General features: G+C 38.9%; 1 protein-coding gene across 3 annotated transcripts in view; it reads right to left on the bottom strand.

Annotated features, from left to right (window-relative positions):
* TMEM131L (transmembrane 131 like) overlaps window positions 1-18,159 on the bottom strand; it is a 161,885-nt gene that overhangs the window by 20,722 nt on the left and 123,004 nt on the right. For all 3 annotated transcript variants that reach the window (XM_055336242.1, XM_055336240.1, XM_055336243.1), the window contains 8 exons: window positions 17,768-17,840; window positions 14,942-15,069; window positions 12,959-13,101; window positions 10,829-11,015; window positions 10,390-10,575; window positions 9,669-9,818; window positions 8,691-9,307; window positions 2,625-2,773 (listed from right to left, as the gene is read on the bottom strand). In XM_055336242.1, the coding sequence (XP_055192217.1) occupies window positions 2,625-2,773; window positions 8,691-9,307; window positions 9,669-9,818; window positions 10,390-10,575; window positions 10,829-11,015; window positions 12,959-13,101; window positions 14,942-15,069; window positions 17,768-17,840 (1,633 nt within the window). The remainder of the gene's footprint in view (window positions 1-2,624; window positions 2,774-8,690; window positions 9,308-9,668; window positions 9,819-10,389; window positions 10,576-10,828; window positions 11,016-12,958; window positions 13,102-14,941; window positions 15,070-17,767; window positions 17,841-18,159) is intronic.

The raw sequence follows: 18,159 nt of genomic DNA on the forward strand, positions 1-18,159 counted from the left end.
ATCATTTTCACATTATTTAAAGGAAAAATTCCTGTTTGTTATAAAGTTTAAGCAAAAATACAGAAATATAAAGAAGAAAAAACCACCCCAAATGCAACCACGCAGAAAAACCACGGCCTGCCATGGATTATTTGGAAAAGCTTGTTTTTACCATCTATGAACCTACAGACACATCAGGATGGCAAGAGAGATGATGGGAATAATGTATAATATTGGGATGATATATTATTTTTTTTAGTATATGTGCTGCCAAAGTGAGCACAATGAAGATGTATTTTTTATATAAAAATTAAAGGTTTGGTTTTATTTGAATTTGACATAAAAAACTAAAGTATAACCCAGGGAACTGCCAATTTTCAAATCATTGTTTAGCCTCCACGTGATGTATTAATTCCTTAAGGATCTCTCTAAGGTTAAGAAAAAGACTGTGAAAGATATTTTCCTAAGTTGTCACCCTATTAAATGACACGTTGTTTTACATAGTGTTGACTCTCTACCAAGAAAAATAAAATTAAAACTGGTTGTCACCTACCATTCAATACTTCTCCCGTTTTTTGCAGATCATGTTACCTTTTTGCTTTATTAGAGTTTTAATAGATGCAATCTGTACTGCAATTATGATTGCCAACTGTTCAGTCTTAATCCTGGATATATGGATAGAAATCTCAACAACAGACTGTTGACACAGCTTCTGTACTCCTGGGTCTTTGTTTTTACTTGTATCTTGGTTGGCTACATTTCATTAACTTCATTTTTTCAGAAAGATTCATGATGAGTTCACTGTGTTTAAGGATGTCTGTCCACTGCCTTTGTACTTGAGTGTCAGCTTGGCTGGAATGTTCTTGTTCATATGTTTATTCTCTTAATGATATGACTGTTCCCTGGCATTCAATGTTTCTACAAAGTCTGAGGCAAGCCTGAGTTGGTGTTTCTTCATTCTTTATGCTTTAAGATCATAGGCTGTGCCTATGTCCATTATTATGTGTCAGTTTTTCCTGGTATACAGTGTGCTCTTTCATTCTATAAATTTAATTCTTCCCTCGTATCAGGAAAATTTTCTTCTATTACATCTCTGAGTACCTTTCAGATCCATTTGCTGGGCCATTTACTTCAACACTCATTATTCTTACATTGGGCTGCTTTGTCTTCCTTTGTCCCGTATCTAAATGCTTCCAGCTCTTCAGTTTTTTCCTTCATACTCATTTGGATTATCTCAAAGTCTTTCTCAGCATCAGTAATTCTATTTTTGGCAGCTCTCTGCGTAATGTCATTTGGGTCTTCATTCATTGACTTAGCTTTATAAATATATTAATTTCCCTTTATTTACTTATATACTTTTATTTTTAAAGATTTTTATTTATTCATGAGATACAGAGAGAGAGAGAGAGAGAGAGAGAGAGAGAGAGAGGGAAAAGGCAGGCAGAGACACAGGCAGAGGGAGAAGCAGGCTCTGATGCAAGGAAGATGCAAGGAGCCCGATGCAGGACTTGATCCTGGATCCTGGGATCACACCCTGAGCCAAAGGCAGACGCTCAACCACTGCGCCACCCAGGCATCCCATTACTTTTCTTTTTTAAAAAAGCTCTTATTTTGGGGTACCTGTGTGGCTCAGTCAGTTAAACATCTGCCTTCAGCTCAAGTCATGATCCTGGGGTCCTGGGACCGAGCCTTGCATCGGGTTCCCTCCTCAGTGGGGAGTCTGCTTCTCTCTCTCTCTCTCCCCCTCTGCGAGCTCACTTGCTCTCTCTCAAATATATAAATTTTTTTTTTAAAAAAGCTCTTATTTTATTAAGTTCATTATCTATAGTGTAAAGAGTTTCCTTCTGGTCTCCAGGTATATTTTCTTCTAGATTAGGATTTTTACCTGACTTCCATGTTCTATTCCTTTCATTCACTTTTAGTGTGTGTGTACATGTGGGTGTGTACCTGCACGTAGTACATGGTATGTATCTGCATAGTCAGAATGCTGCTTTTTTTCACTGGGCTTATATTGACACATGAATACTTCTGTTCTGATGTAAAGTAGGTAAATTCTCCTAAATACCTTTCCCGCCTTTATCGTGGACCTATCTGCTTTCACCTATGAGTTACAGGGTTCAATTGTGCTCTCCAGATGATTTTCATTAGCCTACACTGATAGGAAGAGAGCAAGCTTGCCAGGACAGCATGCAACTACGTGTTCTCTTCTGGGTTCTGTTGTATGAGGGCCCACTCAAGCAAGCTAGATACGCATCCCTCTCCTGTGGATTTTGGCTTATGGTTCCAACTCAGCAAGAGTAGACCCTAAAATGGATGTTGGACAACAATTGGAGAGAAGAGACAGGTGATCTGCTTCTACTCCACCATCTTTACCTTAACCCATTTGCTTAAGGATTGCTTCCCTTGAGAACAAGAGCTATCTGATGTTACTATAAATTATTTTAATATCTCGTATATAATTAGAATATAAATAAAACTTTCCCAACACCTCAACTCACGATTTATAAATGCAGATTCAAATGCATGATAACTAGCCCCCTTTGAAAGGTATGAAATACACATGTACAGTTACTGGACACATATTTGCCATCTAAGCCCTAAAAATGGGTTTTGTACTGATAGGCAAGAGAAAATGGAATACAGACCTCGACTGGAGGAACATCCTGTTTCTCAAAACATATGTCTTCTTTAGATGCTTTGTGAATCTTCTTTTCTGAGGAAGACTTTGTGTCAACCTTCTTCAAAGTTTCACAGTTATCTACTTCATTCTTGACAGGCACTTGCTGGTTATTCCCTTGAATAAATAAAAATGATTGAATCTCTAGCTAATTATTTCCATTCATGTTCCCATAGTTAAATCTCTTTCCTACGCCAAACAATCTAATTTAGTGAGATCTAGACTTGATTGTTTCTGACATTCACGATACTCTAGAAATGCATTTACCAGTTTACCAGTGTTTACATTAAGAGTTCTACAAGCAGTCTTTAAAAGAGGTCAAGGAAAAAAGGTGAGGAGGTACCCCATTATTCATAGCAGCATCATTCATAACAGCCAAAAGGTAGAACCAACCCCAGTGTCCGCGGACAGATGGAGAGAAAAACAAGGAAAACGTGGTATACATATACTGGAATACCACTCAGCCTCAAAGAGGAATGAATCAGTGCACAACACTGTGAATATACTTACTACTACTGAATTGTACACTCAAAAATGACTGAGATGGGAAATGAAGGTGATTCTGATACACGTAACAACATGGATGATCTCAGAAGACATTATGCTGAATGAAATAAACCAGTCCCCAAAAGATAAACATTGCATGATTCTACTTGTTTGAGGGAACTAGAGTCCTCAAATTCATAGAGATGAAGAGTAGAATGGTGGTCACCAGGAGCTAGGGGAGGGAATATAGATACTTACTGTTCAATGGGTACAGAGTTTCTTTTTGGGATGATGAAAAGGTTCTGAAAATGGATGATGGTGATGGCTGTACAACAGTGTGAATGTACTTAACGATGCTGAGCTTTTATAATGAAAACAGTAAACTTTATGTTCTATTTTACCACGATCTTTTTAAAAGTTGGGGAAGGGAGAGAGAGGGGTTAAGGACTTGCCTTGTAGTCATGACTCAGCTACTAATTAGCTTTCAAAGTCAATCTCAAACTGCCTAAGCTTCTTCAGTTTCTTTATAAAATGCAAACACCACCTTCTCTGCCTACCCTGACTGTTAAAAGATGAAAATGGAAGACCTATAAATGGAAAAGTTCACCCCAAAAACACATGACCTGTTTCAGGGCAGGTCCTCCTCCCATAGTTGGTGTCTACCTGCCCCCAGTACCCAGCACCTCCATGCTGAAAATGAGCAACAGGTGAATCGTGTGGCAAAAGCTGGTGCTGGTGGAAACCTCACCTGAAAACACAACTCTTCCACTTTTCTTTCAAGTGATTTCATTCCTAAGTGTATTTCTTCTTCTATCCTTTATGTCAAAATAAAGTCAAATCAACTTCAACCCCACAATAACTGGCCTGTGTCCTAATATGAAACCAATTATTTCAACACTTTCTCCTTTTTTCTTTAACGGAGAATCCCTTACCGTATCTTTGCAATCTGGGAAAGTTTAGATGACCACAGTGCAAAGATTTCACAGCAAAGCAGGCTGCAGGCTCCGGGGAGATGAATGCCTGACCAGCCTTCAGCAGAGGCTCCAATCTGGCCCTGCTTGGGGACCTGGGGCAGGGAAGAAGCAGTCAAATCCTCTCTGATTCTGAAACTCTGAAGCTGACCTCCCTCAAAGCAGGATACATACATTTTTACAAATAACACTGACAAGCAAGCATACTTTTATTCTGTTAACGGAATATTGTGTAAATAATATTACATAACTATAAAAACACCAAGGAGCATTAATTCCTCTATGACACAGACTGGGTGTTAAGACATGTACAGAGGAAAATATCCACCATGATGAAGTGGTAAAGGAAAGAGCTGAGAGCAAAAGAGGCAGGGTCCAAAACAGAAAAAGAAATCATACATAAGGACATCATTTTGGATTCTGGAAACCATATGTATGAAACAGAACGCATACATTCTCCCCCCAAAACGTGCCACTAACTTTCCTAGAGTCTTGATTCACGAGAAAATGGATTCCCTTAAGTTTTTTTCAGGTAAGAACAGCACTAAAAGTATCCGTCATCAGACTTTCTCAGGAAGGATCCAAACTTAACATCCGCCACTGAACTACCCCCAAAAAGTGCTAACGCACAGACTCTCAGTAACGCTTTCTGTGGGGCTGGCAATCCGGACAAATAATAAAAGGAATTCTAATAACAAGTTCTTCATTAAGTCTTTGACAAATTCTAGCATGACAATATCTAAGAATTTAGAAATTTCATAAGTACATTCTTCACTTAATACATGGAGCCAATCCATGTCATCTTATTAAGCACGATGACTTACAGTGTTACACAACTTCCTTACACCCATCTCACAGAGTCAGTGTTTAAGCCACAAAGATAAAAAGCAAATAAAACAAGGAACACATGAATTCACCAGAATCCTGCTTAAACTTTTATGGTATCAAATCCAATCACAGTATATGCTGAGTAAACTGCTAATCTTCAAGTTATTAGTATCTATAAGTAAATGAGACTATTTTTTTGAATTTCTCAAATACTGGTATTTGAGAAATTTGGACATATCTATTGAATTCAGTGAAATCTTTCATGTATTGTTAATTCCAAGGTTTGGGTATTATTAAATTTAAAAATGTATTCTCCTTTACATTATTATAAACAGAAAGCAATAAAATAATTCGGTCACTATTCCTCTTCTGTAGTGCCGAGGCCAGCTGCAAATCTTTAGCCTTAATTCCAGAGTCCGTTACTCTTTATGATGAAAATAATTCAGATTTAGAATTTTAATCGTACAAATAAAAAATTAAACATTTGAAAAGAGGCATATTTAAAAGATCATTTATGTGACACGTAAGGCTCAACTCTTGTCAGATGCTTAAGAGATTCTGGAACACGTAACAAACATCTGAAAGATTGAGCTGTTGTTTGACAGGTGGATGCCAAAAAGCAAGTGTGTGGAAACAGAGCTCTGAAGCATCTGTCAGCAGACTTCATTTCTATGGGGAATTTTGATTTATGATTTACTACAGGCCTCTCGGAAGAAGGCCAGAGAAAGAACAGGAAAGGGATGAGACACATTTCTGTTATTCAGAAAATATTGTTTCTCAATGACAAAAATGAGCATGTAGTGCCAGAGCCATTAATATACACCCTGGAGTATTTTTTTTCCTCACACAATATGTTACCCTCGGGAAAAATAAAAAAGCCTCTGAACAGGAGAAGGCTCAATTCCTCAGGTGCCTCAAGGACACCTGTCAGGTTAATAAAACCACTTCAAGCACTCTTAGGAGACAGACCGCCTGCCCCCTTCCCCTTTTTCCAAAGGCCATCTTATCCCTACACTGGTTTCTAAGGAACATGTGTGTAGTTGAGGAGAAACAGCCAGGATGTGGCAAACACACTGGCTGGCTTCCCCTGAGCACAGGGAAGCTCCCAGCTCTGGTGGGCGACACGAGGAACGAGGCCGAGGAACTTGGGATTTCCCGCCATTGAGTGGGCTGAGTTCAGCGGTTAAGACTGAAGCTGTTTTCCTCAGATTCTAGAATGATTTTAAGATGGAAACATGTTTCTCACAAAGTAAAACACTTCTCAAAATAAAAATTAAAAAAAAAAGAACTAAAACTCAAAGTTGGAAGCGGAAACTGGGAAAATTCTCATGTATAAATGGTTTTCTCGTCCTTGAGCATTCTTCACACGTTATGGATTCCCTGCCGATTATAAATGCCTGTTCACCATCTGCCAGTTTATTACAATGCTTTCCTTTAAAATCTGAAAAAAAAAAGAGCTCCAGATCCTTGATATTACTAAATAAAACCTCCACATCCTACCTTCAAACTACAATTCTCTTCCTCTAGATTTCTCCATCCTTTTTTAACACTGTCAATTCTTTAAAATGCTTACATTGTAAATGGATGGCAGGCAGTATGTTTGGTTTTTTTAACCTCTTTGATATTTTCCTAGAATAGTGCCGTGAACAGAGAACAGTCAGGACAAAATACATGTCAGTGCATGGCTTTCCCCGCTGACCTATTCATTCTGGACAGAAATACAGCACTGGTGAATTAGCACCTTTGAATATGTTGGTCTGAATACGGTAGGAATACAAAGTTCTTCCATCAATTCTTATTTGATCTGATTAACAAGCATTCTGATATCACTTCACATGCTACTGATCCCACCATAGAGCAGTTTTTAAAAACTTCTATAGCAAGATACCCATTTCCCTTTAAAACGCAAATTAGGCTAATGATCTGCACAGGAGGGAAAGATTCTGGGTGGAATTGCCATCTACGATGGTACAGGCAAATCCTGTGTTTCTGGACTCCCGTATTAAATATACTCACACTTGTAGAAGTGTTATTACATGGTCATCCAGGCTCAACAATGGGCATTAAATATCAAGTGTTGGACAGGGAGATCCCGAAGCACAGATTCAAATCCTCTGACCCACTCTGGCACTGCTGCCCTTTCGGTCCACGCCTCTACATTTCAACCACTTCAATGTACTATGATGCAGCAGAAGGTCCTTCCCATCTACCTATTCATAATGCCACAGCTGCTGCGTTTGGAGGCACATTTATGCAGACATCTGATGGACGCAATGGACCACAGAAGCACCTCAAACAGCTATGATTCTAAGGCTGTCAACACAGCACTCGGGCTTAAACGACACGAAACAAGGAAAAGCCCGGTAGGGCTCACCCCTAATTTCACCCTTTCACAAAGGTTTTGTTGTAGGGGCCCTACAAAAATAGAGTAAGAGGCAGCCCACCCACCCCAACATGAAACATCCTCAGACAACATATGCTAGGATTTCATTTAAAGATCTGCTTGAATGCATCACCCAGAGTGAGAATCACACATCAGATGGGAGAACACAGGGGACGGCGCTGACTTGCAGATAGGAGTCACCTGACACCCGGGAATCGGTGCAAACTGGTTGGAATAAGATGTACCTAAGGAGTACATGTGCAATTGCCTAAACCATGTTCCATGCAGGGGACTCCAGCTTTCTTTTAAATTGGAGATGTCCTCTTATGGAACACTTAAAATGCAGTTTGGGTTTTTAACTAAATGCATAAAGCTCATCAGAACTGGCCAATTCATAACACTTCTTTCCTTTTCTATGGTAATGGGGAGTAAAAAATACGAAGTTATTTATATTTAGATGTTTTAAATAAGATCAAAGGTAACTGATTTTTCCAGATTAAAAAGTATTAAAAGTCTGACTTTAAAAAAAAAAAAGACTGATTGATGGATGATTTGAGGGGGAGGGGCAGAGGGAGATGGAGAGAATCTCAAGCAGGCTCTCCACTGAGCACAGAACCGGTCATGGGGCTCGATCCCATGACCCTGAGATCATGACTTGAGCCGAAATCGAGTCAGATGCTTAAATGACTGAGCTACCCAGGTGCCCCCCAAATCTGACTTTTAGTAGATACAGAAATGTGCAATTTAAAATGGTCAAAATGGCCAAAAAAATGAGCACAGGCTCTTATTACCAAAGGCCAAAGGGGTCAATTAAAGCTTAATGACAACTTTACACATAGATGGTTTTCTGAGTCTCATCCTGCTCATGCCTTTACTAACTGTATTTGCTGTGAGGGAACATCTATCTTCTTTTAACCAAGGGACACACTTAGAAAAGAATGAGGGCCAGGGAACATGAGATGGTAGCAGCTGTTACGTATACAAAGCTGGTAAGTTCTGTTCGGTCAGAAACATTTTATGCACTGATTAATTTTCACAGAGTCTGAACATCCAGGATAGAAAATAATTTTAAACGGTGTCCATATCCTCCCAACAACAAAATATGGCATTAACATCCCTCTAAACATAGGTTACTAAAACGTAAACGTCTTAGCCACGACATTCTAAAAATGTGGTGCCTCATTCTAAACTTCTCATTTTACAAACTATATTTCAACATTTACATCTTGCTAAACTTTGTGCATGAACTAAAAATTCAGCATCCAGGATTAAAACTAAAGTCACAGGTGAGAACAAATTCTGTTTAAAAAAAAAAGACTGAAGACAAACTGGAGAAAAGAATCATCCAGGAGGATGAAAAGATTACCATTATTTTTCCTGGAAATCTCTGGCAAGTCTGACTGGTACTGAGGTGAGTTTCTTGGCAAGTGATTTTCAGGTAGTTTCTTAGAAGTCTTCAGAGGACAGAGCTCTCGATCCTTGAGCTCCGCTATGTTTTCTGAAATTTTAATGTCCGTTTCCTTAGGAAACATACAGGTCTGTATTGCCTCCTTCATATGACATTCTGAAGAAGTATTATTGACAATTGTGTTTTTCAGTGTGTTTTCTTCTTTATTCAGTAAGTTTTTGGGAAGGGTTAAATTCTTTTGCAGGTTGACATTTATGCCACTTGCATATTTGATCCAGTTCTCACCCATAACATCAGTGCACACGTCCTCTTTAGGAGCAGACAGGGAGCTGCCCACAGCCGGAGTCTGTTTCTCCTCAGTAGTAGTGTTGGCACTGCTGGTGACAGAGGGGCTGGTTTTGTGTTTGCTGTAATAGACTGAGCACTTATGCTTCTTCTGAGAATGACCGTAGGTAGCTGGGCTCCTCTTTGGCGCGCTCTGGATCCTGCTTTGTGGAGTGTTTACTGGAAGACAGCTTTTCCCTCTGCCTTTATCGGAAGGGCCGTAGGTATCAAGAAAGTTCTTACAATTGCTTCTGAATTGAAGAAGAAAAACATTTAACACAAAGCCAAATGGATTCAAACCCTACCCCTCTGTTTCTAAACCCACGAGAAAGAAATAGCAATCGATACTGTGTATTAAGGAGTATTATCTTTACTTCTTCCAAAGGCCCATGAGTTTAACAAACCAAGTACTTAAATATGAAGTCTATCTTATTGCAACAGAACTCTTACAGCTGTCACACAACAACTTCAAGAAAATTTTATGAAGACAAATCTGGAATCAGAGTAATATTTGTATTACCTTAAAATAAATCAGAACTGAGTAGTATCAAAGGTGAGAGCTCCTCCCTCACACACACACACACACACACACACACACACACAAATTCTTACTTGTGAGAATGGGAGCTAATTACATCCATCGGACTACTGTTTTGCTGTGAAGATGAGCTAGCATTTTGCCTCTGTCTTGTTTTCATGAATTCCATAAGAATGTACTGTGCTTGTTGGAAGGCTATTAAAATCACACCCAACAGGGACAAACTGAAGAAGAAAGCAATGAGGTTCATTACTGCATGGTTCTGATGGGCATTAAAAAGACTAGCTCTCTTATGGAAGAACAGTAGATGACTGATGCACAATGTCTACTAGAGATATGATACAGAAATTCCATAAAGTGGAATAATAATTTCTGACGTTAAAGATTTTTTAAAAATCCACATTTCTAAAAACGTGCACATTTGTAAGTTTGACATTCCAATTCCATTTTTAAAGGCACTTTCATGATAAAATCACTCTAAAAGAGTCATTTCAGTCTTCCAATCTCAAATTGCCACCACACTGAGCCAATAGGATTAACCTCCGTATTTTCCACTGTGACTGCCCACGAAAGAACTGGGAGCACAGCGATCTCTTATACTTCTAGGTCTCATCAATCTCCCTACAATTAGTTTACTATGATCTGAAAGCTTATCGGTTACTGCTTTGTCTACTTCATGTAGACATTGAATGGCACTCAATTCAGATGGTTTGAATATGTTTTTTGATTATTCATACATTTTTACGCCCCAGCAAAATACATTTTCATGCAAGTCTCCTGAAGGCAGTAGCACACCTGACAAAGAAGACGGTAAGCCTCCAAAATGACTCCTCCCAGCTGGGTCCTGGAACCACATCAGCACATAAAGGCAACAGGTGATGAGGGAGGGTCACATTGAGAGTGAAGCGAAACTCGAGGTCTGCTGCAGTTACCAGAGTCAGCTCACGAATGACCCAGGAAGAGGTGAAGTCTGGAGTAAACCTGATAGCAAAAGAGTCAACTTTATGGACTTTAGTTGTTTTAATTTTAGGCACAAACCAAAATTTTTAGTATATGTGCTGCCGAAGCGAGCACAGGCACAAACCAAAATAATCCCAATAGCAGCCGTATTTCTTACTTAAAATAGTTACATGAAAACAACATGTCTTACTAATGCAAAATAGGTTTTCTTCCCACACCCCCCCATTACTGAATGCACCACAAAACCTCAGTGGGGTTAAAACTCAATGCTTACACGATGCTGATATCTCGGGATGTGTTTGGGGCCAGGGAAAACTGACGACAATCTAGCACTTCGAATCCATAACCTTGGCAATTATACCCATTAATTTTCAGAGATGTCACAGTTATAGGAAGTGGTCCGATATTCTCAACTTTAAAGTTCTTTGTAATCGATAAAATTTGCTTGCTGTCTTTCAGCTCTAGTAAGGATAAAAAGTGATATTTAGTATGTGTGAACTGTAAAACTTACTCAGAATAATTTACTGAGTCAATAAACCATGACCTGTATTAAAATGTGAAAGAATTCAATATAAGCTCTAATTTCTAGAACAGTCACAGATTCTCTTCTACAACGATGATACAATAAAAACATTTAACTAGTCAAGACTTTTCTTAAGTTATATGACCTTCCTAGGTACCAAAAGTAATCAAAATCTCTCCTTTGTTCTTTTACTTATTAAAGGTTAAGGTTAGAAGTTTCTTCTTCTCAGAAGCCAAGTAGTTTAGAATACTCCTAGCCACCATGCATACTTTGCTCCTGGAATCTTCACGCTGAACAGGGAGGGACCAGATAAAATCAAGTTTGTGTGGGCGCCTGGGTGCCTCAGTTGGTTAAGTGGCTAACTCTGGATTTTAGCTCAGGTCATGATCTCAGGGTGGTGAGACTGAGCCCCACTTCTGGATCTGTGCACTCAGGGGGTAGTCAGAGCCTGCTTGAGGTTCTCTCCTTGTGCCCTCCCCCCGTTTGTGTGCTCTCTCTCTACAATCAATAAATGAATCCTTAAAAAAAAAGAGCAAGGGTGTGTGCCTCTAGAAACACAGTTCAAACACCCACTACATTCAGAGGAAGTAAGTGGCTAAGTCCCTGCAAAAAAATGAGAGCACATTTTATATGGGGAGTTTAAAAAAGAAAGAATTACCACAATTTTAAATTATTCCTATAAATTTATAACCCACAATCTTTTCTACACAAGGACTAAAATTTTATCTAGTTCTGTAGTTTTTAGAATTTTCCTTAATTCCATCTTTCAAGGTCAATTCTGAATGAATGGAAAAGTGAATACTCTGATGAATTTGGAATGCAAATGGTCAGTAAATCTTCTCAACCTCAATTAGCTTAGTTTTCTTAAAAGAAAAAAAATTCCAGTCAGGCATTAGTGCCTCAAATCATCCAATATTTTCATCAATCAGCTTTCTTCATAGGAAGCACAGTGTTAACACTAAAACGCCTTCAGTGTGTTCCAGAAATTCAATAATAGGAAATAATAAGAAGAAAACAAGACAGAATTTTACATCTATTGTTTGATTTTTGTCTTAGTTCCTGAGGAAGTTCTTGAAACGAATATAAATAATTTTGAAGCATTTAATTTAAATACATGCATGGTTTGAAAATTTCTAATGCAACATTTTGGTAAATTTCTAAATCTGTGATGTCTAATACAGTGGCCACTAGATGTACTACTTTAAATTAAATTAAATTAAAATTAAGTAAATTTAAAAACTCACACCAGCTATATTTAAAGTGCTCACTAATCACATGTGCTTAGTGTTTGCTACACTGGGTGACACAGATAGAGAATATTTTTTTTTTTTTAATTTATGATAGTCACAGAGAGAGAGAGAGAGGCAGAGACACAGGCAGAGGGAGAAGCAGGCTCCATGCACCAGGAGCCTGATGTGGGATTCGATCCCGGGTCTCCAGGATCGCGCCCTGGGCCAAAGGCAGGTGCCAAACCGCTGCGCTACCCAGGGATCCCGGAGAATATTTCCATTACTGCATTAAAGTTCTACTTGTTAGCAGACCTTTAGTCTCTGCATTCATCATTTTGGTGTGATCTTTTTTATGAAAATGTAGTTGAGAACTAAATTGACAGCTTCATACTATTTATCTTAAATATCTGTCACTATACTGATAATTTAGCACAATTACGCTGTTTATATATGTATCATGTAAGTTGGGTTAAATATCTCAGGCTATTGTCCTAAGCAGCCTCTTAAATACGCTCAAATGTTTGCCTGATTTAATTATTTGCATCAATGCCATGAATTTACTGTAAATTTTAAAAAGAATCTTATGGAATTCTTTTGCCCTTGGCTTGAGCACCAAGCCTTCCCTGTCTGAGTGCCACATGGATGAACTCACGTCGCCGGCAATCCATCAGCGTGGACTCAGGCACTTTGAATCGGAGTGAACCTCCTGCACCAGGAAGCCTTCCGCCCACTTTCAGTAACTCTCTGGCTCCAAACCCTTCCACGCCAACCATGTCAATAACAGTCAGGTTGTTCCTATTGGGACAACACAAATCCAAAGGTATTACAACAGAGTCACAAGATACCGTGCACTTGGATTTAAACACTCCTACTTAGCAAGGACATCTGAAAAGTTGTGAAAGCAAAAACTCAATTTAAATAGTGTAGCATCTCCTGCCATCTCATGGAATGAGAGGGTGTCCCAGGGAATGGAGGCTGCCAATGGGCTCAGAAGAGCCCAGACAAGCTGACAACTGCAAGAACAAGTGAATGCTCACAATCACTCTCCCACCTTGGCCCAAGAATGCAAAAGCCGTGTTTTTCTAATTACCAGCCACCAGAGTGGTGATCAGACCTCCAAGTGAAAAATAAATAAATAGAAAATTAAAAATAACGGAGGAGATAAATTGGGGGCCTCAGAGAAATATTAATAAATTTAGACTAATTGACAAAAATCATTTGCAGGGTGAGTTAAGGAGTTTTCATAGTAATTGTGACCATAAGAAATTCTGCCTTAGGGATAATTCTAGAAATAAAATCCCACTGTTTCTTTTGAACCAAAGATTTATGTCATCCCACCAACAACATATATCTACTCAAGTTCTTAGCCGTCAAACAGAAATTCAGACTAGCTTTCAACCTTTTCAGTAACTGAAATCATGATTCCCAGGACAAAAAAGGTTAAATGGAATAGATGTTTAAATGATGCAGACTAGAGTAAAAACCAGTCCTCATTAATGTAAATACCATAAAAGCAGAGAAGGAATTCATTCCTAATTATGCAACATATACCAATATCTTTACATCTTTTCCTAAAGGATTAAGAATCCTTAACCATTTAAAAGCCTTAAGTTATGTCAGATGACTGTCTATAGAAAAATGCTATCTATACAGAAACATCAAAAATAAATTAACTACTAGAAATAATTTAGACTTTTCAAGGTCAGTTTAACCTGGGATGAGGTAAAGTTTATCTCTGCACTTCCCAGGACCTTAGTTCCTCAGTGGAGAATAGGTTTAAAATGAAAGACATTGTCAACGAGGCATTAGAAGTCTTGGTAAAAATGCTCAATAGAACACACTCTTTCAAAAACTTTTAATACCTTTCCCTTTTTCAGAGCATTCACTTGCAGAAGAACAAATTCATGTGATATGTCAAAGGAAGTCCAGAATAAGAAAGTCTTTACCAGCTGGTCTGATATTAGAAGAGCTTTAAAAAGTAACTAAAATGTCATGTATTAAAAATCAGACTTCTCACCAATGCAGAGAGCTTCCACATAGATCTGTATCTACTGTACATTTTTGAAAGAAGACTTTAAATAAAAACTACCTAAAGATGAAAAAGATTTAATAATAAAAACATTTAGCTGCTTAAAATGAGCAGCCACTGTCATTTAAAAGAAAAAAAGAGAGTCCTTAGTCCACTGTCCTTTGGGGCTACAGAGAATTCCAGAAGCAAGGCAGCTATGAGAGTGGAGTAAATCCAAACACTGCGGAATGAAAACGAACATAGCAGTTTCAATTACTTTTCAGAGCTAAGGTCAGAGAAGTGTGTGCGCGCGTGCGCGTGTGTGTGTGTGTGTGTGTGTGTGTGTGTGTGCAGCAGCGGGGGATGGGAGTGGGGAACAGCAGCAGATGCAGCTTTTGGAGGGAAGGGCACACAGCCCCTACCTTGCAAGGCCAGAAGCCCAGGGGACTTAAGTGTGGAGCCTCAGGTAAGCCTTTCCTCTATCTGCCAGGCAACACAGCCTCATCCCTACCTGCCTGACGGAGAGGTGAATGTCAGCTCTTAGTAAAGAGATTACGTATTCTTCAGAGACAGAGACTTGGACACATCAGAGGGAAAGAAACGGGCTCCATGACAGGACACACCTACCGGATTAGTATGAGTGATGTAACTTTCCCGTAGTCGGCTGGCGTGAAAACTACACCGACCCTTTTCATCTCCAGAGGCTGCAAATGTAAGTGGAGGATGCCAAACTTGGATTCCTCAGACTGCATGCCCTGCAAATTTAATAAATGCAATTAAATGAGTCCTGTCGAGCAAAGCTTTCGTCTTCATTATGTGCATGACAATGTATAACCATGATTGCTCTTCTTTTAAGGTCCAGATGTGACTACCCGAATCGACCTGCTGAACTTGTTTACCCTGAGAGCCCACACCAATAAACAGTTCCCAAACCACAGCTGAGAAAGTGCAGGCAGAAGCTGCAGGACAACCTGCCACGGATGCTGGAAAGGGGATTTGCTTCCTGGCTTGGATGGGAGTTGCAGCCAGCAGCAGCCTTCTCTGCCAAGATGCTCGGACTGTAAAACATCACTCAGAAAACAGACCAAATAGCCTCTGATGAATGCTACACGGACCTGACCCAACACTCATCCACTGCTGGGCAACCCTAAATTCCTCTTTAATATTGAGCTATGGTTTATACAGAAACCATCTTTATTACATTTGGTCTCTGCATTCAGGAGAAAGATCTCTATTCACATCCTCCTTTACCTTCCCCCAGATTTCTAACTCTTTCTGACTAAATCTTGTGTTCTAAATTTAGTATTCAAAATTGAGCTCTTCATCATTTTTCCTTTTTCCACTGCTTTTTCCAGCTCCTTCTCACTAAAAACAACTTATTAATTTTTTTAGCACCATGATCATACAATCTACATGGTAATAATTCTCTTTTCTGCGCCCTTCATTTTTAAATTTGTTTTATCATCCAACTGTGGCTGGCTGGCATGTCCCCATGCTATCTGAAAGAAGAAATAGTGATGATATTTGATTCATTTTCATTAGAATTCTAAACTTCTTGAGGGGAGAACCTGGCTTTACATATATCTAATATAAATATTGAATAAAAAGCTGCTGATTTTTAGTATTAAAACTCTTAGTAATAAAAACAACCTTTATTAAATAGTTCTTATATACTAGCACTAGAAAATAGTAAGGTCCATAAGATGCTAAGCATTCCATAAACCTTACTGAATCTTCTCACATTATTATAAGTGGGAGAGAGGAGGCTAGCTATAGAGAGATTAAGTAAGCTGTCCAGGGTCACACAGCACACATGTGAAGAGCCTGGATTCAGAACCCTGACTGTCCAATTTTCCCTGCTCTTAACTAAAGGAATTATGTTTCTTTTTTTTTTTTTTAAAGATTTATTTATTTATTTATGATAGACATAGAGAGAGAGGCAGAGACACAGGTGGAGGGAGAAGCAGACTCCATGCCAGGAGCCTGACGTGGGACTCGATCCCAGGACTCCAGGATCGTGCCCTGGGCCAAAGGCAGGCGCTAAACCGCTGAGCCACCCAGGGATCCCCAGGAATTATGTTTCTAAAAGCAAATCAGTATCATAAAAATGCATGCCATTCTTTACATGACAGAGTTTTAGTAAGAATTTTGAATTAAACTTTTAAGTATCTCAAAGGCACTGATACTATTTTTGTCAGTGTAACAACTTCTTGAAGGTAACAGTGTCCTTTATGGCAAAAGGTGTAATATCCTTGGGGAAAACCTTCCATCACAGAGGAAAGTCTTTTCCCAAATGAGTCACATCATTTGCTCAAATTTGAACAGAACACTTATATGTAAAAGGAATTTGGCATTATTTTTGGAATTCTAAATTATATATGATTCAATACCATTGGGGCAAAAGATCTCTTAGGATTCTGGACTCATTTACCCCCCAACAGCCCTGGGAGCCTGCTCAGTGGAAAGGGGAATGAGAGGGAATGAGGACAGGCTCACTAACAAAAACAAGACCATGCTGCCGCTTAGACCACTTACAGAGAGCAAGGAATGTTTGCTGTAATGTGTTTCCTATTTTAAGTCTCTAACTTGCTTTGATGAGTTTTAACTCTTAGTTGGAGGTTACCTGGTTTCTCTCTTTATGCTAGTCAAGTTAATCTAGAGCCAACACGGTATCTTCGGAGGGATAAATGTGGAGAAAGAAGAAAATACCCAAGGCATTTAAATATGTGTGTGTGAGAAATATAGTTGTATGCCTATGAGTCTTACGTGTGTGCTTTTACATTTGTAACAGATGCTCCAAGTCTACTTGATCTCACACATAGGATACTTGAGAGGAAAACACTCAGCTCAGTACAAAGAGCCACAGAACTACTGAGTGGAAACTAAGAAACAAGGCTGCCAAGTCCCCAGACAACATCCTCACCACATGATATGTTTACTCCTCCTCCTAAGTATTTGTGCAAGACCTCATGAGTGCCCAGAGGCTTAAGAATTTCAGAGAAATCCATTTTTACAGATGAGGCGACCATCAAAGAAACTGGGTGACTTGCTTAAAACATGAAGCCAGTTTGGTAGGAGAAGATTCTTTTTTTAAAGTGCATTTTTACCTTATGTTGCCCAAAAAAAAACTCGATGGGGAATCTAAAAGAGAATTATAAATTCTGGGGTCTCAAGTTTTATGGTTTTCTACACAGCCCTGATTTAGTTGTTATTTCTTCACTCACATGAATCCAAACTATCAAATTAAAATGATTTACAGGCTAACATGAACCATGCAGCTCGTGCTGTAGTCGTTAATTGGAAAAATCTGCTATGTATACTTAATGCCTAGAATATAAAAATAAGAAAGCTGCATATATTATGTAAAGAAACTTGAAACATAAATCAGCAAAGCCCATATGCTATGTGTATAGTTTGTTAGCATTCTTTTTCTATTTAAAGATGACATCTTACCCGGTAAGGGCAAGCTTTGGTGAGCTGGAATTCACCAGTTGTGAAATTAATCATCTGCATATCGGTGCCAAACCTATAAAGAGAAAAAAAAATGTTTGAACTAACATTCAGATTGCCAATAAAAAAAGACTAATACGTGTGTGCACATATACCTATTATGTGAGCACATATTTTTGCATACACAATTCATGTCACATCCTGTCACTACTGTGTCCCAGCCCCTTGCACTGTACCTGGCATATTGTCAGTGCTCAATACTGTTGAATGAATGACTTTGGCAGCCCAGCACTTTACCATATGTAAAGAAGCATATGGTAACAAAAGTTCTAAATAGGAAGCATTTTCCCCCCAAAATGGTCCATATGGAACCTGACAGGAAGGGACTCTCAACC

Source organism: Nyctereutes procyonoides, unplaced genomic scaffold (assembly GCF_905146905.1).
Source record: "Nyctereutes procyonoides isolate TBG_1078 unplaced genomic scaffold, NYPRO_anot_genome, whole genome shotgun sequence".
Taxonomy (NCBI): domain Eukaryota; kingdom Metazoa; phylum Chordata; class Mammalia; order Carnivora; family Canidae; genus Nyctereutes; species Nyctereutes procyonoides.